The sequence below is a fragment of the Megachile rotundata genome, chromosome 10, assembly GCF_050947335.1.
Source record: "Megachile rotundata isolate GNS110a chromosome 10, iyMegRotu1, whole genome shotgun sequence".
Taxonomy (NCBI): domain Eukaryota; kingdom Metazoa; phylum Arthropoda; class Insecta; order Hymenoptera; family Megachilidae; genus Megachile; species Megachile rotundata.
This window is the reverse complement of record NC_134992.1, coordinates 15,407,844-15,431,841: the sequence shown is the minus strand read 5'-3', so window position 1 is coordinate 15,431,841 and position 23,998 is coordinate 15,407,844. Positions and strand designations below refer to the sequence as shown.

The following is a 23,998-nucleotide window of genomic DNA, read 5'->3' as shown; positions in this document are numbered from 1 at the left end:
CGGTGGAAACGGACAAAAAGACGCGAAACAAATAGCGGAGCCGGCGATGCTTTGACTCGAAAGTCCTTACCGCGTAAATTATTCAAACATGTTGGGACCGTCGCGAGTCAACCAGACTATTAACGCCTGAATTATTTACTCCTAAGGGCTACAGATTGTTTTACCTCCCAGGATCCCGATAATTGCTTGGCAAATGATTGTCGCGCTCCGATTCGGAAACGTTTACGATTTTCAAATAGAGAAATTATTTTACAAATCGATTAATTATCTTGTTTAGCGACATAGACGGAACCGATGCAGTCGATTAACTAACAAAACGAGCAATTTGCACCCCTATAATCGTCTCGATAAACGTTATAGAATAAACATATTTATCCAATATACCTATAGTAATCGATATAGGATACGAACGAAACAATTTAACGCGCGATAATTATTAAATTAGCGATTGATTAGTCGCGATTATGACACCACTTTTCGCATAAGTAAATTTCATAGGAAGAAATCTTTCGATATTTTTCACGCGTTATGCCGGTGCAATAATTGGATTTATTATGCGAAGGTTATCGATCGTTACACCGTTACGATCAACGGGTAATTTCGAATAAATATCTTCGGGCAGCAAGCAATTTTCTGAAGGACCCATCGACGAAGGGGTGCAGGGGACGGCGCGGCGGACCGGCCGGTCAAAATTCTGACAGATATTCGGGAATTATCGCCCCGCGTACAATACGATGCAACCAATCATCGTACGGTAAACCGACGTTAATCCGCGAACGGATTTTCACCTCTCGACCTCGTCCAAATGCCTTTTTTAACCCCTGCATTGCACCGCTCCGCGCCGCGCCGTGTCGCGTATAATCGAGAATGACGTTGACGCGGCCAACTACCGAAAGCGTATTGACGTTGACGGATACACGGTGAACCAGATGCACTCTGCCAAATCGCACACCTTCGCGGTAGCCCGAATTTTCGTCGCGATTATTCTGTCCAACGCTCGTTCCGCCAATAATGCCCTGTTTGTCCGGATAAAGACTCGTCCCAAGTCTTTGAATTCGAAAGGAAGGAACGATCTCCCTATAAGAGTGCCTACACCTAAATAAGACCTAAATAAGGCCGTAAACGAGACACAAAGAACGCAACATTTGCTAGAGGTAAAAGAATAAAGTAACGCGAGAAAGAAGGAAAGGGTAGAATTCGCTTTCCACCCGCTGCGTCAACGGAAAAGGAAGAACGATATTTATTTTCTGCGCGCGATAGCTCGGCTGTCTGTTTAAAGAGAAAAGAAATTTTATCGAGCGACGGCCGTGGAAAAAGAAAATGACCGAATCACGAGTGTAACTGTGCCTTGACTAGCATAAAAGAAAAACTGCATCACCGGCAACTTGAGATTAAAAAAGAAAATAAAAAAAAAGACAGAAGGAAGAGAAAGGAAAGAAGAATAGGACATTTCTGTGACCATTACTATCCCCGGTATACTAAATCCTTGCCACTCGTGGACGAGCAAACATTTTTCACCAGACTCGAGGGAGAAGCTTGATTTCCAGAGAGCCTCTCTTTCTCTCTCTCTCTTTCCCAGCCCCTCCTCCGCCGCCCCTTTCTCCCTTCTCACTTTCACGCACACGCTTTCAGACAACCTGTGGAGCGTACAAAGTATCCAGAAAATATTACCGGACAAAGTACGACAAACGAGGCCGCGCGATAACAAAAGACGAAGCAACGAGAATCGCGGAACAGAAATTTTCTTGGAACGCGCGAACGAGCCTCACGGATACGAGCTACAACTTCGCGAAACAACGATCGGGCTAGAAAGAACGACCCCAAGGGGAAGTAATTTTCGACGCTCGTTTCACCCGTCGATTGGCCGGCGACCTGGATAAAGGGCGGGCTAATAATTGTTCGCGCTTAAGTGGACGTACAGAAATAGGTGTACGGCCTTGCAGAGAACCGATTCTCCGCGTTATGTTGGAAAATTAATTAACACCCCGAAAACCGAAACTTTGTTGCTTCGACTCGCCGTAAAAGCGAGTGTCACGGGTTGAATATCGAATATGTTACAAGTCTCGCGACTAAAGTTTCTTCTCACGAATACGAACAGAGTCGTGCGGCGATAACGGGCGGAATATTCGTTGAAAAGGAATTTTTACGGAGCAACCGTTATTTAATATCGGAAGTTTTCCCACCTGACCATAATCGAGTCTGTAGCCCTGTGTACAGTTAACAGGCGTTTTAATAGCGGCAAGACGAAAACTGGAGAGGCAGTAGGAGAAGGCGAACGGCGCGTGTCGCGACACGAGCTCGTAAAATTTTAACGACGCGACGCCAGCAACCGTGCGGAACGATGGTATTTAACGTAGGGTGTCGGGGTTCTCTGGTTTCAGGAAAACCATTTCCTGTACGTAACTGCACGCTCGCTAACCAGACGTACACCAGCGTCGAGGTGAAATGCGTAGCCGGTTACGACGGTGGACTCCCACAAAAATTCATCCTGGAGGTGTACCACGGTGACGCGGATTTTCTCTCGACCAGCCAACCCCTATACAACGTATCGAACCCTGAGGAGCCTAGTTTCTCGTTGGCGGGATTGGAAACGACCGTCGAGGCTGGTGTTCACGTGGCGGTGTACGCCGTGAACGCGAAAGGCCGAAGTCAACCCATCATTCTCAGCGAAGTGACTTATCGCGATGCCGAGAAACGAACCGGTAAGTAGACATTTTATCGAAAGCTTATTCCAGTTAACTAGTCGCGTTAGTCGCCGTGGACGTTGTTAACTTCGAACGCTCTGTCGTTGCTCGCAAGAGTGGAGGTTGCGGGGAAACCGAAGCGTCGGAATGAAAAATTGTTGTGCTCGTTAATCGAAGAAGAGGCGCGTTCGAGGAGAAAGCAGGTTGACCCTGATCGATATAGCGAGCAGCACCGATTGTCGAGAGATTAACGAAGGTTCAGGGATTCGGAGCAGGCAAGGTCGCTTCCCTACGCGTTCCTCGCCACCTTCCGAACGGATGCTCCCGAATGGGTGGTGTCAACGGCGGGGTTACTACGCAAGACGGATCGCCATCTCCGAGGACAACACACTCTGCACCACACCCATTACGTGTCTCTGTTCCCCGTTGTATGTCATGCTACTTACCCCGTGAACAACCCACGCTAAAGTAAACCGCTCTGTACGTTAACAGCGTATACAAAAAGTCTATCTATCCGCTAACGTTACGATCGATCCGAATCGATATCACCCGTTACGTCGTAATTACAGTTGACAAACTATTCCGCGTTATCAGCACGGTCGCGGACAAGTTTACGGTAATTTGTAAGTCGGCAATTAATGTCAGCAAGACGAGTGAAAATTAATTTCTAACAATTAACAAGTTGTTAGTTGTCGCCTAGTCCCACCGTTGTATTTTAATCGTAGTCGAGCTAATTGTTCCGCGTTCTGAGCAATTCCAAAAAGTTTACAGAACTTTCTGACTGTTATTAATGATAAGAGTGGCCTCGCGTATAACCTGCCTCCTCGACGTTGTGTCGTCTCGTCGTTTAAACAGCTTGTTAGATATCGAGTGACTAATTTTCAAACGAGCCTCCTTTCGTTTCGACTTAAACCGTCAAGAACGAAAACAAATTAATGTTCCGAATATAAAGCGAAATTTTTCTAACGCGATCGTGCAAAAAATTAGCGAAGAATCGTCGACGTTAGCGGGAAGAAAAATAAAATATACGAGGTGGCAACGAAAGAAAAAAAACATCGGACGAGGTGAAAATGTAAAAAGATTTGTCGCGGATAGGTCGCAGTGTGTCAGTGGGTGACACGGTGTGTACACGGTCGATCGTAAATATCAGCCATGGCGTGGAGTTTACAACGAGGTAAAACGGAGGGCACCAAATCAATTGTCAGTAAAGTGATTTACGGTCGCGGCGGCGTCTATCAATTTGCAAGCGGGAGATGCGAGCTCGCGTACACTAGTCTCTCCTCTCCCTTACTCTCTCCTTGCTCGAGCTTTCCAGCCGCTACGACTCCTCGTACATCAACTTCTCGACATTCAAGAACAAACGACCCTTACTTACTTAGTCCCTTTCTATCTGTCTGTCTCTCTCTCTTCCCTCTATCCTTCTCCTCTTCTTGTTCCTCTCCCGTACCGCATTCGATTATCTTTCGATTCGACCTCTCGGCCACTTGCCGTTCAAACTAACCTCGTCCGAGCTCGATCGATTAACGGATCGAATTAACACCCGTTTAAACCTAACGAAACATACAAAAGTCCGTATGGAAACGGTAACGCGAAGGTGCTCGCGTTAAACGGTAATTGTCCTCTGAACCGAATAATTGAATCGTTCGACGATTCTTCCGCGATTCCTACGTACACATATAATTATAATCCCCTTCCTAGGAAAGATTTGCCAGTTAACCCCTTTCTCCGTTGCGTTGGAAGAATTCTTTCCCATTCGCCACGCAGAGCAACGACCATCGAATTAAGGAAAGCAATTACAGATAATGGTCCCAACGGCACCCAACGCCGGAACCGTACAGAAGTCGGGGAGCGGAAAGACGGTAGACAGAGAAACGTTCGCTGGAAGGAGAAAACGTTAAGAATCGGAATAAGAAAGATAGAAACCGGAGAAGGGGAGGCAGAGAGAGAGAAGATACGAATGTACAGGGTGGTCATTAAGCGGCTGCACCTTCTCTAGCTGCCGTCTTTCTCGTTTCTACTATCTCTCTCTCTCTCGTCGTCGTTGCTCGTTCGCTCGTCTTTTTGGACATTAAGCCGTTTCGCGTGCGGTAATTTTCCCGGGGTCATTTTTGCCGCTCTTCTTGCTCCGTCGTTAACTTCACTTAGCTCTGTTTACCCCCGTCGTCATTTTTCTCTCTCCATCGTCCCCTTTCCGCTTCTAGCTTCTATCTTCTCCCGCTTCTTCCGGAACGCCTCTCGTCAGACATTGCCGAAACCCCGCTCTTCCGTGCTATCTTTCCCTCTTTTTTTCCTTCTTTTTTTTCCCCCTCTTCACCGAGTTGTTCCATTTTTTATTTTATTTTTCTGTCCTTCACCCGAACGAAGGCCTTTTTTCCTCGACCCGTCGAATATAATTCAGTCTACCGCGGTGTAGCGGTTTAACTCGCGATTTTCAACGAATCAACGTTATGGCACGAATCGATTCTTACGCGACAGAATTTTAACCGTATAATGTCTGTTGGAATATATCGTAGTCGGATCGAAATTTAAAGGAAGTTTCGAGCGTCAGTTACGGAGGTTCGTTTTTATTTCGTTTTATTTAATCGTTTTACCGGAGCTCGTTGTAAAACGAAAAGCGTGGCCTAAATCGCTCGAGGAACGGGCGCGTCGTGGCGAGGAGGAGGCAACACGCGTGCTGATTGGCAAATACGTGCCTGAACCACAAAATTCAGACTCGTCCTACAGATCCGGAAGCTTTCCGAGCTACTGTCTTAAAACGCGGCTCACGGCACGCTACGGACGATCGATCGATCCTAAGGAACCGCGACGAGCCGTGGATCGCGGAACAGCCGAGTCAGTCGCGAGGGGCTCGTTTTCTCGTAATTCGCGGTTTACTCGGGTATTTACTCGGTATTTACTCGGTACGCGTGGTTCGTGAACGGAAACGCGTACGGTGAGAATTATTAATTTCGCTGGCGGTAATCGGTTCGCGGAGCTGCATACGGTGCGATGCGGCGCTTTCAAACGGGCACGAACCCCTTTAAATTCCATTAAAGCGAGCGGAGCTTCCCGTTTCGGAAGGGAAACGATTATTATCGCCATACGAGTCACCGTTAAGTCCTCAAGAAATATTCTACCGTCGCGTAATATATATTCTCGAGTCGGAGTTTACGCGAAGCACGAGTTATCCAGCAATTTCAGCGGTGGCCGAAAGAGATCCCTCAAACGGTGTTCGGGCAACGCCATTCGTAGCAGCTAATGTTGCCGGAAGTATCATTACGAGCCATTCTCGAGTTCTAAGTCCGTCTCTAAATACTGTCCGGTATTAAGCGGAAACGACTGGCCGTGATTATACGACGTTTTCGGCTCGAGTCTCTTTCCATGCTCGCGGCGTAATACCACGATGTAATACGATAACGTCCGCTCGGTTAAAGCCAGACCCCTTTGTTTGACCAGTGTCACCCGACGCAGTCCGTTCCGCTTTGTTCGTTCGAACTTACGTCGACGTCGGGACACCCATATTTGGTAAGCGAGCCTCGACGATTAACGATCATTGTTCGCCAAGCAGCTTGGATCTCGAAACTTTTATACGCGAATTCAACAAGTTGGAGGCTCGTCCCGGGATATACTCGATTAGAAGCTATCATGATCATTACGAGCTATCGAATGCGGGATCGAACCGCGTTCGCTCGTTGAAAAATACAAAAGATGTTTGAAAGTCTGGAAAGAAGCGGACTTTCATTAACCCTCCGAGTAAACGATCGCGCGAGCCTCGCGCGACAGGATCGATAACGCGTTTCGAGCTCTGTTGGTTCGAAGAAGCAACGAGCGTGAAATTTGCCGATCGTCGATCGCGCTTCGAACGAGACGACACCGATACGAGGGACGAAAACAGCGACGTTGACGCGTATCGACGACGAACCCCGCTTAATTCCGGGAAACCAAACCCGTGGAATTTCCAAGAGAAATTATAGACGAATCGATCGATCGCATAACGGAATTCCACGCGAAACGGTGTCTGTGACTGAGGTTGAAAGACGTCAACTGCAACCGACTTCTGGATCAGATTACTCAGACCTCGAGAAATTTCTCCGCTTTTCGAACGTTTCCACGCGAAACAGCTATTCCTCGCAGAATTTCTTCCAAATAATACTTGGACTTTGCGATCGATCGATTAATCGTTTATCCGGTTTCGCGGAGTTCAATTTGCTCGATCGTTTGGTCCAGGTAACGTCGTCAAAGGTATACGAGTGTCGTAAACGACGATGCCTTACCACGTTATTTCGTTCGATCATTAGGATTCCTCGAAAAAATTTCGGTATTTCCATTGATCGATTCGATCGCAGAATTTTTCAGCAAGCGTGGAATAAACACGGAATATAAACGGAAAGGTAAACGTCGAGCTCGCTATAATAGCAGGTGTGTAGCAGAAGGTTCGTTAGAGAACGGTTGGAGAGAGCGAGCGACTAGAATGGCTTATTAAACCCCAGGTTTTATGGGCCTTACGCGTCTCGGCAAAATACCTTGCCGGTGCATAAGTACACGCACACAACCGCGTGACCGCAATCTATTTACATGCATAAATATACCTGTATTATGCATGACACGTATACGGAACGATCGCTGCTAACAACGAGCACCCCGTTCAACTTCCGTTCCGCCAGGTTACACCGATTCTCCTTTTCTGCCTCGATTTCGACTCGACCTTCCCGTCGTTTCGACCAACTTTCCTAGAAACTTTCCAACAGAACTACGATCGTCACCGAAATCACCAGGGACCGAATATCTTCGGCGATCTTTGAAACCGGTTAACTCGACGAAACTTTCGACAAAACGACGCATTCCGAATCGCGCGATTTCGCTGTCGCGTTTCCGCTGCACGCTAGTGCAATACGTCCTTTATTCCTTAATCCAACGATTCGACCGATTAATTTTTCGTTGATAAAAATTTGTCAATCTGCGAACTCTGAGATATACAAATTTCAAAACTCCATGATTTGCTAACTTAAAAATTGAGAAAAATAAAGAATTTCGAAGAGCGAGCAAAGTTTCTTTCCTTTCCTGGATTGTCCGGAAAAAGCTTGAAATACTTGACGCGTTTGTAGCGAAACGAAGCAACTTATTTTCCGACGTATGGTCATAGTCGGTATGACGCGATACTCGTCGTTTCGGTAGAATAAAGAGCAGTGGAAAAGACGGAGCGCGCAAATGGAAAAGAATCGCGTTTAGAATCGAAAAGGATCGCGTTTCAACGAGGAGCAGAGATTCGATCCGTTTTACGAGCCACGCGATTCCCTCCCCGGATGCTAATACCGTGAACGGTCAAGTAGCGACGTCGATGGTGGTTTGGTATCCTCTTAATTGCAATCAGTTGGAACAGTCTCGAGAGTTCGTCACTGATTGCTCTCTCTCTCTCTCTCTCTTTTCTCCTCTAGCCCCCTTTCCGTAGTATATCGGTCGCTCGTTCGCGTCTACACACACGGGAGAGATCGCGTACGCCGATGCGCAGCAACAATAGAAGTCCGTGTGTACGTAGGCGAAATCGAGGAGCAATTACCGGCGCAATCCCGCATGCTGAAGAGGATTGGCCCGCAGAGAGAAAGCTGGAAGAGTAGCGAGAAAGATAGAGAGAGGGAGAGCGAGAAAGGACGAAGCCAAGGGCAATGTAGTCACGGATCTTGAGAATCTCGTCCATAATAAACGCTTATCGAGGGGATTGGCCGATCGTCGGAGGCTCGGAAGGCTTAAGGCCAAGTACCGTGATCTCAATTATCGTACGAACCGGCAGGAATGCCACTAGTGTCGATGGGAAACCCTTTATCTAACGCTACGCTACCATCCTCTTGTCCTTCTATCTCCTTCCTTGTTCCTTGATTTCGCTTTAATTCGAATACTAGCCGCGGGCCATCGGTTTCGACGAAATTATTCCTGCTAGAAAACCTGCCAGAAAGCGAATATTCGCCTAATCCAGCTAACGACGTGGCGTCTTATCGAATAAAATATTGCGCTCGTCCAACGTACGCCTCCGAAAACGGTCTTTCTTTTCTCCGATAACCGCAAACTCGGTTATTGCACTTATCACGACGTATTCGCAAAGATTCATGACGTTTTATTGGCATCGTGTTGCGCGTACGGATCCACGAATAGATCGTATATACGAGGATCTCCTTACTCCGAAGAAACGCGTCGCGTAGCGTCGTAGGAAAATATACGAGCGCGTATCCGAGTGACAGCAAAGTCCTCGACTCGGACTGGTATTCGTTCTCGTAAAAGTTCTCGTAAAAGCGTCGATCCGTGCCAACTACGAGTCAAGATGATTTTACTTGGCGCCAGCTACGATCGAGTCTAACGATAAATCGAACGAAACGTTCGCGGTGTGTCTCTATACGATAATAGATAATAGTTGACTTTCCCTAGGAGAGTCTTCCCTAGGAAAGACGCAACGAATTGCTCGTTGGTAACGGAATAATTTTCGGAAGCGTCGGTGGTCGCGCGTCTTGCCGGTAATCCAGGACGAAAGCGATCGGTCACGAAGACGAAAGGTAGCGTGAGCGTTTCGTTAATTGAAAACGGCTGACCAACGAGAACCGTAAGTCGTCTTAGCCGTGGAACGAGACAGGCCGACATCGATTCGGGTTTAGCTTTACGTTGAAATTAATCCAACCGAGGCAAAGTTAGATCTAGCCTCGGCTAAGCCGGGCTTTTTGACGACTTAACCGACCACGCGAGACACCCGACCTCCGTCTTACTTTTAACCCTTCGTTCAAACTGCCGAGATCGTTTTTCCCTCGTTCCGCTTCTCGAAATTCCTCGATTCGTTAACTTTTTACCAACGTTTACTTACTTTTCGCCGCCGTGTCCTTCGAATTCGTTAGCGGCCTAACGTTATCGCGCGAGCAACCTAACGTTCGTCGAGTTTCGCCGACTATTCGATCGGTGATAGTTTTTTTCTCGGCAAATGGAACGGGCATCTAGGATATTGACCTCGCGTTAAGACCGATTAGCGATCTAAACTTGGACGAACCTCTGGAAGTTCGGCAACCCGCTGGGATATGCGATTTCCCCCGTTGGTTCGCTTCGGGAATCCCGTTAGACGATCCTCGAGGATCGACGGTATAAGGGCCGGTTTATCTTTACTACCCCGAACAGCAGACGTTTCTTCGCGTGGAACTCGATTAAACTTCCATCGGAACTTTTACGAGACATTGTCGGGGCTTAGGAGGCTATACGATCGCAAACTGTGCCCTTCCTCTCTATTTTCCGACAAAAAACATCCTGTAATCTGCTAAAAACTAGTAACTGATTAAAAAATTACTACGGCAGGGAGAACGATTAAGCGTATTAACGACCTTTCGAAAAGAATACGCGAAAGAAAGAGTTCGTGTCGCGAAACTCGATTACGATGACACAAGAGCAGCGTTTTATCGTATATATGTATACGATAATACATAGCGGTAATAAGGTCTGTGTCGTGTTTCGCCGATCCTCTCGCAATCCGTAAACTCGAATCTCGCGACGTGGCTGCGCTTTAAGAACGAAGAACATTCGTGACGGCAGGAGCGGAGCTCGGCGTGGTCCGGACCAGCTCGACCTGCCCACCGTGCTTCTGTCCCACTTAAATTCCTGTGCAGAGCAGAGCGCAGCTGGCCACGCCGCGCTGGAAGAATGGGGAGTTTTGTTAATTATCCGACGAAAACAGCAGACCCGTTCCCACGCTCCGCCACTATCAAGTAAAACGTCACGTGCGAGAAAACGCCGCCTCGCGAATCCGAGACCAACAATTAACCTGCAAGATTTTCTCGCTCTCTTTCTTTTGCTTTTTCCCAGGGAACGTGCCAAAACCACCTCGTAACTTCCCGTTTCCGCTATAGTTGCCAACACTCTTTATCGATTATCGCGATAAACTGCTTCGGATACAACGATATAATTCGACATTTCTAATTTTCCCTATATTCGAATCGAGGATCGATTCTTCGAACTTTCTAGCCGATCGTATGCGTATGAAAAAGAAAAAAGTAGTGGCACGTGACAAAACGGTTAATCCTTCGGCCTAATTTGCGCTTCTTCGGCCCCTCGCTTCGCGATGCTTTCCGCTTCACGGTGAAAGAAGAGAAAAGAGAAGAAATCTGTTCCAGGAACGCGCGAGATGCATCGTTGTGAACGTAAGTTGGAAAAAAAGCGCTTTCTTAATTAGACATTTAACTTAGTTACCTACTCGAATAAAACTTGTTATCCGAAGGACAATTCCAAGTAATGGACACTTTTTAATCGAGGCACCTCGATGAGAAGAGTTTGTTAGTTACGTATCTAGTCGAACGGAGAAACGCCAGGGAAATACTAACGAACGAAACGTGTCGAATATTCTTACTCGATTTTTCTTTTGTCGCGTTGAAAATGAAAATACATTTGCCGGGATACGTACATTATCGATAGGAAGGTAGGCGAAACAATTTCGAAATTTTCTGTACTTTCTGTAAGGGAAATTAACGTGTTCGGTAACGTATCGACGAGACGTTTTTGACGAGCAAATTTCCGAAGGAAAAAAGATGGAAGATCTTATCGGAAGTTCGGTCACGGAAGCTTCGGTGGAACGCGGCAGATCGTTAGATCGAGAAAAGCAACGGCGAGTAATCGTCGGAGGGCCTCTGGCTGGCTAATTACGCTAGAGGGAATCTGCTGTTATCGTTTCGTCTCGACGTAGTTAACGTTCGATCGTTGCTCGAAAAGCTTGTCCAACGTTTCGTAATGATTATTATCGCGCCATTTGGATCGTTCCGTGGTCACATGTTTATTAATGCACTCGGATATAATAGGATTTATAATGTTGGTCGAGAGCAACGATCGAATCGATTATAAGAGGGGGCGAGGCGATGCATCGCTTAATTACTACACCCCGATAATTTTCTATAAATTGCCGTTGTTCATTTGTCAATCCCCAGTTCCTCGTAAATTTCATCGGGCCCTGACTACTGGTAACCGGTAACTGCGCGACCGCGTGGAATTTGTTAATTACGCGTAGCTCGTTTAAACGACCCTTACTCTATTCCCTTCTACGCTGTCCCACTAATTATCCAGAATTTATGTTTGTTCAAGGACAAGACGCTGGGATCGTGCTATCACCGTTGATAGGAGTGGTGGTCGGAGCGTTGGTCACGCTGGTACTGATCGTCCTGGTGGTGGTTGTCAGGGTTCGTCGAGAACGAGTCTCGAAACCTCGACACGAGAAACCGGCGGAACTTAGCGAATTACCCGCGCAGCAGTATCCTCTGCAAAACACTCAGCAAACCGTAGAAACCGATCCCGACGTGATCCCGAATAAATTCGGTGAGTTTAAAATATCTTACGTACAGGCTACTGCTCGAATACCAATTTGTACGCGCGATCGCCGCGATTACTTCCTCTCTGATAATTACTTATTTAACGGTGAAAATTGGTTAAACTAAAGCTCGTTCCGCTAAACGCGGCGTCGCTCGTCGAAACCGTGACTTAATCACGATCCAACGGGGTTCGCGGAAAATCGAATCGATCACGGGTCTGGATTTCCAAATAATAGGCAGGAAACGGTCTCGCAACGCGCAGTTAATCTAATTGCGTCGGGGCTACGGGCACGCCACGATTTGTAGTAGCTGCGTGTATAGATTTTATTCAATTACCGCGGCTTACACGGCTGCATGGACACGGCAACAACGGTATATCATCCGAGAACGATAAAACAGATATTTTTCAAAAATATTTGCCGCTCCATGTTCGAAACGTTCGATTATCGTTGTTTTAACGTAACCTAATTTCGCTAACGCGCGTATTATCCGATGACGCTTCGAGTGGCCGTTTTTCGCGGATTCGACGCTAATCGGTTTAAAAGTTGTTGTTCGTCTAAAAAACGTCTAAAAAGTCAACTAATAAAAACGAATTTATTTGCCGATCGATGGTTGCAGAGGGTAGCTTGGTAGAGGTCAGTCCGCCGAGTTATCCGGGTGGCTATCCCCCAGGACACTGGGTCACGCCGGGACCTACGCCGAGCATAGACGAGCTGTGTCAGAAATTCAGTGGAAGACCAACGGAGCTGAGGTTACCGTCGAGAAGCACGATACCGAGTTTACAGAGCATGTCCATGACTGGAGTGATGGTGGGTGGTGGGCAAGGTGTCCTGGTGAGCGGCGCCGGTGGGATCGTCGGTAGTGGCCAGGGTGTCGTAGTCGCCGGAGAATGTCTGGACGGCGAAGCGATTAAGAGACGATTGATGGCTAACAGACTACCAGAGAGTTGCGTTTAGACGTTTAGTCGTATCGCGCGTTCAACCAACAGGCTACGAGTCTCGACGAGATTCTTCGACCTCGAGGCGACCGACACGAGTCGCTATTTTTATTCGTGTATCCTTCCGATTCGCCATTCGAGAAACGCGTTTTCCACGCTACTCCGAGAACAACGATTCGTGTACGGCCAACGGCAACGACGTTCTTCCTCCGATCGCTTTTTCGGTTTCGAGAACAACCCTGACAGCCTAACCAGAACGTACATCGTTCTGAAAAATTCCAAGGCTAAAGGAAGCCCAGCAGGAAGAACCGAAAACTTCTCGAAACGACGTCCTTTCGCTGTACGACTCTTCGGACAATGGTGGTGGTCCACGGTGACCCAGCGCACGGCCTGAAACCCTCGATCCGAAGTACCGGTTAATCGTTTCGCGTTCGATGCCAAAACTATTTAGAAAAGGTGAAAAGGTAGATAGTACTTGTTAAACTCGCGAAGGTAACTAACAATTCGGAAGAAAATGAAAAATTGCTAACGACTATAGAAAAGTTGCACCCTCTTTCTACCCGTTCGGCCAAAGTTCGTCCTCGATAGTCGGTTTACCGATTACTATCTACTTTTGTTCGCAACATCGAGAAACGGTATCCGCCAAAAGTGTTTCGTAAACGTTTTCTCGATAGTTAAGTAACAATTTTTTCTTCCGAAAAAGACACGAAAGGAAAAAATAGAGGAACAATAAAACAGGAAAAGAGTTAGGTGAAAAGTTGCTCTCGAGTTTTTCACCTGGGTAAAGACGCTCGAAAGTTGTCTCCTCCTGTCGGCGCAACTTTTCCTCCTCGCAGTTTCCATAGGTCGACTTCGAGTGCAATGATCATTCGACAGTGTCTTCTCGTATACTTCTTCTTCTTCTTCTCTACGTGATTCGCGTTTTCGGCACACGGCCCCTCGACAAACACCGCGATTTCTTTTCAATTCGATTTTACCTAATTTATCCCGGCCACTAGTTCTCGAATCGCGCACAAACAAAATATCGTATTTACGTCGATATTATAACTACGTAAACATTTTGCTAATATTCTTTGTGTCGTCCTTGGATCGACTTTTAGCGTAATCAAAATATCGAACGAATCGTGACTTTTTGTTTCGAACGTGTATCCTGTTTCGTTGAGAAATCGATAATAAATACTTGGAGTCGCGACGAAAACGTTGAATCGTATCTATAAATATAATAGAGTTTGTTCGTCGAGACTGAAACAGGCAAAAGCTAGAAGAAATACATGTTGCAAAGGTTAACTAATTCCGTTGAAAATATTCGACGACGAGCCTACGGATCGAATCCTCCAGACGTCGATACATTAGGTCAGGCGAGGTAAAGCGAGCAAAGATAAAAGCTTCTGGAACGACCCCTCTTCCGGTTCTTCGGAATGAAGATGGATGTAGGAACCGCGCGAAAATGTGCGATGGATAACGCGGACAAAAGGAAAACAGAGAAGAGGGGTTCGGAAAGAGCGCGAGAGTATTGACAGAAAGGAAGGAAAGGGAAGGAAGAGGGAGAGCAAACAGGGAAGAAACAGGGGGAATGAAAAGATAACGCGATGCTACTTTGCCCGGTTCTAAGGAGACGAGCGAAACGCGAGAATTCCGATGCCTATCAATCAGCTTCGACGGTTGAAAAATGTATGCGCGATAGAACGGATGTATCGTCGCGAAACACGAATTTTTACCTTTTCGTTTGAAATCCGATTTCTCGTTTTCGCGCGTGGAAAATCTGCTCGAAAATTAGCCGACCTTTCCGATCTCTAACGATATATTTTCGAACGGTAGAATTTTGAAATTACGCGACAAGACTGAACACCGATCTCGATTAGGGCTAAGTTAGAATGACGAGAGTTAATTAATCGAAAGTAAATCGTAGCTAATTAGCAACTTCCTGAAGCGTGAAATATCGAAATTGCTAAATATGTATCGGAGACAATCTCGCGAACCCCCGCGTTCTCAACTTTTCGCCGGACACTCGATCTGCCTTATCGCGTTCGTAATAATCGTCGAAAGCGCGACGATTCCGAAACTGTACAGCGTGAAAAATCTGTTTTGTTCGATTATCGGGAAAAGCAAAAATCGCCGTTTAATCCAAAGGAGCGGTATCGAATCCGTAACAGAGAACGAATCACTGTTCTAATTTCATTGGATCCGAGCGACGAACAGGAGGAAGATAAAGCCGGAAGAGGCCTCGCGGAGTCTTTGTACTCCGGATGAAAAATTCAATTTATAAAGTCAGAAATACCGGGCTTCCACGTGACACTTCGCGACGAAGTCATGAAACTCGACAGCGGAAATACGAGTGAATAAAAAACGAGCGACAAAGTGTATTCCTAAAAGTACGAAGCGTGGCGAACGATGGTCCGAAACTCTCGCTCAAATTGCTGCTTCGTACTTTAAATGCGAACAGACGAAGACAAAAATCTTGATACGAAACGTTAAATTATCGTATGCGTGAAACGTCGAGTGTGCGTGTGTGTGAATTTTTTTTCTTTTTTTTTTTCGATGTACTTAAAGAGGAAAACCCAAGAAAAATAATGGAAACAGATGAAACTAAAATTAACTAAAAAGTCGTTGCTCGTTAGTTAATGTCGTATCGTTGTACATAAGTATGTATCGTTGAAGAACTTTTCGATGGATCGACTTCGAAATACGATTGCGCGGACGTGTCCTCGAGTTATTAACGCGTTTCTCCCGATCTGTAACGTATCGAACGACTCGAAATATTATTTCGTTGCTACATCGAAAATATCTGCGATCAAGAATTTATCGATTCGAAGACAATACGCTACGCGAATAAATTACGCGACAACTAATTTCAGATAAATTTCCAAGAACCAATAGTTTTCCAAGACTTCCGAGACTTTCGAATTATTACATTTACCAAGACTATCGAGTTTATCAAAGTTCACGAAGTTTTCAAGAGTTTCGGGAACTTGTTACGCCCTTTTTTCTTTTTAAACTGTAAAGTGTAGATCCATTTTGTTCATCGAATAATAGCATGCCGCGTTCGAGATCGAAAATTGTATAACGCGCGGGAATAACGAAGAGATTATCGATGACCGTTCGCGCGGTCGTAAATCGAAGCGATTCGAGACGGTGACACGGCGTTCTTCGTCTCGTCGGTGTCTCGTTAACGTGACAGATTGACAGGTCGTTACTTTCCGAAACCGCTCGACGAACAACGATCTTTGTTAATTAGAATGTCTTCGCCGCAACATAGAATTAGTCTCGCTTCGACGATCCGAACCGAACAACGTTTTCTATCGAATACCACGACCAATCATCCTCTTATACCGGAAAGGAACGACCCGATCAACGGAATCACGCGTTTTTTCGCGTCCATCAAAGCATCAGCCTAACCGACGAAAATCGAACAAAGACGAAACACGGTTTCAGCGTAGCTACGATAAACCGAGAATATCCACGCGAATTCTCGAATGCTCAACGTTTAACCTTTTGCACTCGTGGTCGAAAGAAATTTATCCTTTCCTTTATCGACAAATATTATTCGCCATCTTACTACGAACGATGCGGATGTACAAAGGTGTACGCGATAAAAATCGCGGCATCGAACAAACGATAACTTTTATTTCTCCGTTAATTCCGAGTAGACGAGCGGATAGTGAAAATCGTTACCGGTGCAAAAGGTTGATTTTTCATAGAAAGCGAAAAAGGGAAAGAACGAAAGACCGAACGAACGAGAAGATGATCGTTGTCGGTTTCGTGTCGTTGTTCGATCTTTCGAAACGGATAGAAAAAGGAAGCGTAATCGTCAAGGAACGAGTGTACATAATGAAACGCGACGCGTGTAAATCGACATATATTGTATATTTTAAGTTCACTGTATAGGTGATTTCATATCAGAACTACCATATCGTCTACTAACTCGTATGTATATACCACGTAAAGTTTCGATCCGAATAAACTGTTTAACTGTCCGAATCGTTGGCTTCGAATCATTTTCACCTCCCTGGGGAGAGCCTCGCCAGACATCCGACGCGATACTAAATCGATGCGAAAACTTGTTCGAGGCTACCGAGCGGGAAGCACGAAGGATCCTATCGAACAAATTTTTCGCGAAAATTGCACGCGTTTCGACGTGGCTGTTTGTTCATTTTTCTTGATCAACGTCCATTAAACGAATACTGGCTTAGAACCTCGGCAGCCGGAAAAAAAATCTTATACTTCGGCACTTTATGACGAATTAACGGAGCGTAATTGTTGGACGAGGAAATTTGTAAAAATAGCTCGAGAACGGAAGAAGAGGTTTATGGATCGATCGAGCGGAATTCTTCCAAGATACTTTTATCGTTATTTATGGAGCACGTTTAACTCGAGGTCGACGCGTTTAACCGCGGAAACGCGAAAGAAAATAAAATACTCGTCTCCGCGAACGGATTGACCGAAAAGCTCGTGTCGTAGAAATAAATTTCCAAGCGCCGAGGACGGAGTTTAAAGTTTAACCGCGATAGAGAGGCGGCGCCATAAAAATCGTTTAAGATGCAAGCTCTGCGAGAAATCCCTCGTGTGCCCTACCGTGGTTCAGGAAAAAAAATGAAAGGAGCCTGAACAGAATTTTAATCCGTCCATGTATCTCGTTTGCTTACACGATTGCCGCACGTACAAAGCGAGTCGAACAGGTTGAAGCCATTTTTTCTCGAGTACGAAGCTTCTCTTTATTCGAACGTTGAAATTGACAATTGTGAACGGGACAGACGAAGCGCGTTACACGACATAATTTATTGTCCGTTATTATATGTGTTTCAGCTTGGAACGGTGACGAACAGGATCTCAAGTTTGCTTTTTGCCGTTCGCCGAGCCATCGGAGGACTCTTCTGGTTCCTGCTCGTTCTCCTGAGGGGACAGGATATATCGAATCTGTTCCCGCAACTTTATCGACGTCTCCACGATACAGTTCATGACCATGAACACCGCGCGATTGTACGTCTGTATCATGCGGTACTTGAACTCTCCTACGCGAGGCAACTCGATCTGCGAACGCGTTACGATTTCTAGTCAATGCACATTCTTCGCTTTCAAAGTTCAACGAACATAGAAATATAATACGTATGCACGCAAGATGATATCGTAAATCGTAGGGACGGTAGAACGTTACTTGATCGCTGTCGTAGTCGTCGGAGAAGATGGCCGCGATGGTACCCATTAGTCTATAGTATAGATCTTCCGCTTCGTCGCTCGAGCCCCATAAGCCTTCGGCATTGGTCCAATAAACGAGTCCAGCAGCGACGCTGCTCTTTAAGAGGAACAGCAGAGCCACGCATAACCTCTGGCCCGCGGTCTTCGATGGCGCCTTTGGCGAACAATCGCAAAGCTACGCAAACGTACGTGAACACGATGAATTTTTCCTTCGACTTAACGAGTTAAACGAGTAAACCTAACCGAACACGTTAATAAACGCGAACGCTCTGACCGACGAGAGTTCACCTTGTCCGTAACAAGTATACGCCAACTCGCCAAACTGTCCTCCTCCATTAGAGAGCCATCGGCGTCGCTGTACATGTGTACACCGAACTGTCGGGCTAATTCCAGGTAAACGCAACTACGTATCGACCAAGTAATTCCGTACAGGTGCTGGAGCACCGTCGTCTCTCCGCTTCCTCGCGTCGATATCGTGCCTGCCCGCTCGTACGACTCCTAACTATTAACACTGTTCGTTCGCAGACTCGATCTCCCTCTCTCGCGTTAACGATAAATATCTTTTCGAAATAACGAATATTCCGACACGCAAGAGACAATTTCGAAATCGAGGCGCGTCGCGTGTTGCAAGTAAGAAAAGTAAGATAAAAAGGAAACGTAATCACCTTTGGTGGACAAGTCCTTCGCATATCCTTCCACGTGCAAATTTTAATAGCGACCGGTCTCGGAGTCCAATAAGAGGATCCAGTCCCGACATGACTCGGACACGGTTGCATCGCTTCGACGAGCTTCTGAATCCTCTTCGGTCTTATGCAGGTCTCCGGGTTGGACAAATTGATGGTCCGGGCGATACACTTGGATCCCCTTTTCATCGTACCGATTGGTCGTCGCGCCGATACCTCGCCGATACCTCGCCGCACCGCTCCGATTTATTTCGCTTTGAGAACGTTCCGTGTCCTCGTTTCCGCGACGCTTCACCGAGACGAAGAATTATCCCCCGGCAGAGATGGGAAAGTCGAACGACAAAAGATCGCGTTCAATAGGGCTTGCCGAGCCACGAAAATTAAAGACGTCGTCGACGAAGGAACGATCCTTTTTTCTACCAACGTTTGCCGCGTGAATTTTTCACGAAACTCGCGAAATTTCGAGGGATTACACGCGTTCGCTTTGCATCTTATAACCTCCGAGGAATAATTTAGCGAAGGAAATGGTTCACCGACGAGCCTTTTGTTCGGGATCGAAGGGCTTTTCGCTCGACGATAAATCGCGCCCTCGACTACTAAACCGGTTCAAATTTTCATCGTTTCTTCCGTTACCGCGCGTCGTCGAAATTTTCGCCGATCCGCGCGATCATCTTTTCGCTCGTCGTTCTTCGATACGAACCACCGCTCGCCCAGTCACCGGAACTTTCAGCTCCGCGAAGTTGCTTCTCTATTTATTTCTTTACTCCTTCTTCGTCTTTGCGTATCTCTATGCTCGATATTACTTATCGAATAGCGTCACTCTACCTTCTATATTATCGTATTCAACGACAGAATTCTTTTTCCTCGTCTTCCTTTCGAACACGAAGCTCTATTAAATATTCCAAGGCTTACTTACAACGTTCTTTTAATTATAAATTAATTATTCGCCAAGTTATGATCCGATTCTCGGTTCTCTTTCCAACGTAATTACAAGCGCTTCAGCAGTTCTTTTCCTTTCTACGTTTTTTCCGTCTTTCCTTTTTTTCCGCGTCGTTTTTCTACCCTGTAGTATTCGACTACCGTTTCGCTCGGTCTATCTCCAACTTTTCTTCGACGCGCACCACCGTTCCTTCCCGTAACGTCACCTTTTTGCAGCCAGCCTTCGCGTACCGATGCTTCTTTCCCGGTTTGAAAATTTCGCGTCGGTTCAAATTTTTCCCTCTTTTCGCATCGAAGTTACATAGGTACCTATTAGCTTCGCAGCTTAGATAATTTCTTAGAAACGTCGAATTGGAAAAAATGCGTTGTCTCCGAAGCGTTAACCGACACCACTTGTCAAACCTTGTCTTCCTTACACTCCTCGAACGTTCCACCGTATTAACGTTCGATGTGCCGACAATATTTATAAGCCGTCGCGACCATGCTCATTTTTTTCGTCGTCCCAGTAGATGAACGTTTCGAAGAAGCTTCGTAACAGGAACGAATCTCGTCGGCGCCGCGCCACGATCGGAACAAGTTTTTCAGAGAAACGTTGACGCGATAAAAATTAAATCGGATGCAGCACGCGCCGTTGAAAAACGGAGAGACCGTTTAAGGATGGCGGGTTTGGTCGAGTGCATAAATACGGAGGATGTACGAGCGTGTCGGGATGCAAATTTCACGAGTTTTTCCAATGGCGTTGATGAATAAGGAATCGTGAGGTTGCCGTGGCTGCTGGCAAACACGTAGGCGGCGGAAAAGTGGCGCGTACCTCTCGTTGGAAAACTCCGTTTCATCAAGTAAACCGAGCCCTCTTTCAACCGCTTCGCCACCAGCATCCCCCCATCTCCCTCGGCGGCTTTCTAATCTTGCCTGCTTTATATCTTCTTCCTTATCAGCGGTCCGCGAAAGGAGAAAGAACCGAACGAGGATTCGCGAATGAAACTTGACTGAACGTTCCCCATACGTAACATCCTATCTGCGACGTTTCCTCTTGCATTCTTTTCTGCATCTTCTTCCGCTTATTTTTCTTCCCTTCCTGTTCGCGTTTTCGGTTAAATATCTACTAGGTCGGAATTGGTCGGAACTCGTTTACGCGACTGCGTTATCTTCCTCGACTTCGATCGAGATATTCGTTCTCGACGCGAACCTTTGCACCCCGATTTCCAACTACTCGATTAATACGATCTCGTTACGGGAATAGTTTCGCTTTAGAACGTCTGCTAATTTCCTCCGCGTTTCTCGGTATCTTCGGTATAGCTCGAAGGAGAAAATTCGTCGCGGGACAAGAAGAGAATTCGAGCGGCTATCGCGAAAACGGCGCGGAAACGTTGTTTCGTCGTGGACGCTCGTTCCACGAATCTATCGATTCGTTCGTTCTTTTCCCGAGGCATCGTTGGCTACTTCGAAGTACGTAGTACGGATTGTTGGACGAACGCCAGGAGGCCGAGCGAGCGTTCGTCCAGGTGGAAGCGGAAGGTAGCGAGAGTAGCTCGAGGTTCGAAGCAACATTCCGAGCGAAGAAAAAAGGCCAAGAAGAAGGATGAAAGGAAAAATAGTAAAAGACGAAATTAGTGGAAGAAGACGACCACGAAATATTTGTCAATCGCGAAGCCGGTAAGAGCAGGTTGGGAAAGTCGATTTAACGCCCGTTAAGGAAGCAATTCCTTTAAGAAGGACGAACAGGAAGAGGTAGCGAGAGAGGGTGGCGCGAGAGCTCGAGATCCTCGACCTTCCTGGACTTACGACCTTTCACCGGAGAATCGCTTCCGTCCGCCATTATCGACGGACGAATGGAACATCAATAACCAATTTCGTAAGACTAATATCGCGAAAATTAGTTTCCCGAGCTCCCTTTTTCCCCGTGCTTCGTTCCTTACCGCTATACCTATACCTTCGTTAAAAGGTCTACGACCTACTCACCTACCAACCCCTCTTAATGTCTACCTATCGGCCAAAAGCTGATCGCGATACCTGTTTCCGATCATATTTTCCCTTATTTCTTCGCTCGTCGCGTCTGCTCGTGTAGCAGAGATTTAGTCCACCGAACGACTTGCCGGAATATCGCTCCATTTAATGCCGTCCACGGATTCGATTAATCCTTTAACCGATCACTTCATTCGACGCGTCGGATCCTTCGACGAGCATCGACCGTCTTTTCTCGTTCGTATTCATACGTGGTCTCGTATGAATACGCTTTAAAGAGGATCGCGCGAAAGAAGCTGACCAGCCTCGATTAAGAACACCGTTAAAGAGCCGCCCCAACGGGAAAGAGCTTTCGAAAGTGGCGGACATTGTACGCGGTTAGGAGGTTTCTATTCGTTGAAACTTTAATCGCGTTGTCCTCGGCAATTCTCGCTTTTGCTCTTGGAATTAAGCCACGCCAAGTACCGGTAACCTCCTTCGTTAACGGTAACTTCTAAACTGTTGTATCGATATCGAGCAAGTTTAAAAGGACCCGAGTGAACGATTCGCTGTCCGTATAAATCCTATAAAATCGTTACGAATACGATTTTCGTTCGAACGCGATGTCGAGACCGATAACGCTTCGACTTTAATTCGAATTTCGAGTTCACGGTCACGAGCTCCGCTTCGAGGTAAACTTTGTAGCCCGAACCGCGATCTCGACCTCTCGTAGCTTCGATATTCGTCCAGCAGCTATATCTTGCTTTATAACCTTGATCAACGCCGCTCCGAACTTGACGCTAAATTTCATCTCGTTGTATCGTAGCCGTTTCAACTTCCAATAAACGAAAAAATATATCGTAAGAATCGAAAGATAATTGCGAGCTTATCCAGAATGTTGCACGGACCATTAAGAATAAAACTCGGCTTTCGGAAAAACGGTCCGCTTTATAATGGTATAATGGTAGCCCGAAGAGAGGGGAACGGGAAGTGGCGTTGTTGTGTACGTTCACCACGCGGCTAGGCAAAGTTAAACGCGGGGGTCGACTATTTCATTTTAAAGTCAAAACGGCCGGGCCCGCCTAGTTGGAACGTTCCGAACATCGTAAGAGGGTTGCCATACTATTAGAACTTTGTAATGGCCTACTAGCGCGTACTTTGCCCTGGATATTGCCTTAAAGGGCGCAACCGTGAAACGTCCCCTTCGTAAATTGAACTTTCAAACTAGACATCGGGTCGCGAGTGCTATCGTCTTTCTTCGTGGCTTTCGTTCTTCGCTTTGTTTCGCGACAAAGTCGACTGTTTTTTTTCTTCTTTTCCCTCCCTCCCTTCCTTTCGTTATCGAGATCCGGATTACAGCCACGATTAAAGCCTTTTATTTACCACCGCGTCCACCAGAATTCTTGCTCGATTAATCTCGGGGAAGGAGACACGAGCTTTCGTCTTAAGCTATTATGCGTTTATCGCGTACACCGTAAATAAGGTGACGTTAATGGCGATCGTGGAAGAAACTGGGATAATTTCATCGACTTTTATACTTATGAAAGTACAGAATGTCTCGTCGTAAACACCGTTGTATCTTCTTCCTCGATTCAAAATTTCTTACCATCTCTAGTTACCTTCGACAACTTTGTAAAGGCGTTCGTTCGTCTAAGAGGGATATAGTTGTCGCCAAGATTTCAAGGTGCAATTGAAAGAAGTATTTCGAGCATGCCGTGGCATGAAAATCGCGGAGACGCTGCAAGAATTTCGACCGGTCGCGAACGAACGAGCGACGCGACGAGAGAAGAAGCTCGTTAACGCGAAACGTACGCGTGTTCCTCCTCGAGGTATAACGATAAAAACAGCGAACGAAATGAAGCGCTTAGCGAAGAGGAACCGTGGAAAAGTACACTGTTGACTGACTAGCCGCTAGCGTATAACGACGTTCATCTCGCTGCGCGGTCGACCGCCTGGCCGAGCGACACCCGAGCGAGCTAACTCGCGACCCGAACGAAATTTCAAACTTCTAATGAAGCGCATCCGGAACGGTTGGATCGCGGATGAAACGTTTCAACGTCGACCAGCCGGTTTCTCTCCCGTCTGTAAATCGTGAAAAAATATCTGCTGGAAAATGAACGCGAATAAACGGAGAATGTATGCTCGATGATAACCATAGGAGGCTGAATGGCCGACAATCCGCGAAATGCACGCTGGCTTTATCGTACGCCAAAGCTGTTGGACGAAAGGATTAACAAACCACTTTTTTGCGTTTAACAACGTTCGTTAATTATAGAGGTTGCGACGGGACGTACGGCAGAAAGTGACCGTGATTCTACGTAC

General features: G+C 46.5%; 2 protein-coding genes across 2 annotated transcripts in view; one reads left to right on the top strand and one right to left on the bottom strand.

The window, feature by feature from the left end:
- LOC100881476 (kin of IRRE-like protein 1) overlaps positions 1–16,612 on the top strand; it is a 239,048-nt gene extending 222,436 nt beyond the window's left edge. The window contains exons 12-14 of the mRNA XM_076536363.1: positions 2,382–2,702; positions 11,757–11,987; positions 12,599–16,612. Coding sequence (XP_076392478.1) covers positions 2,382–2,702; positions 11,757–11,987; positions 12,599–12,936 — 890 coding nt within the window. The 3' untranslated portion in view covers positions 12,937–16,612. The remainder of the gene's footprint in view (positions 1–2,381; positions 2,703–11,756; positions 11,988–12,598) is intronic.
- A 274-nt stretch (positions 16,613–16,886) lies between these two features.
- Positions 16,887–19,511, bottom strand: LOC100881368 (uncharacterized). Its single transcript, XM_076536373.1, has 3 exons — positions 18,776–19,511; positions 18,070–18,285; positions 16,887–17,945 (listed from the first exon to the last, which is right to left on the bottom strand). The coding sequence occupies exons 1-3, from the start codon at positions 18,980–18,982 to the stop codon at positions 17,745–17,747; spliced, it is 624 nt and encodes a 207-aa protein (XP_076392488.1). The 5' UTR covers positions 18,983–19,511; the 3' UTR covers positions 16,887–17,744.
- Between the last annotated feature and the right edge of the window lie 4,487 nt (positions 19,512–23,998).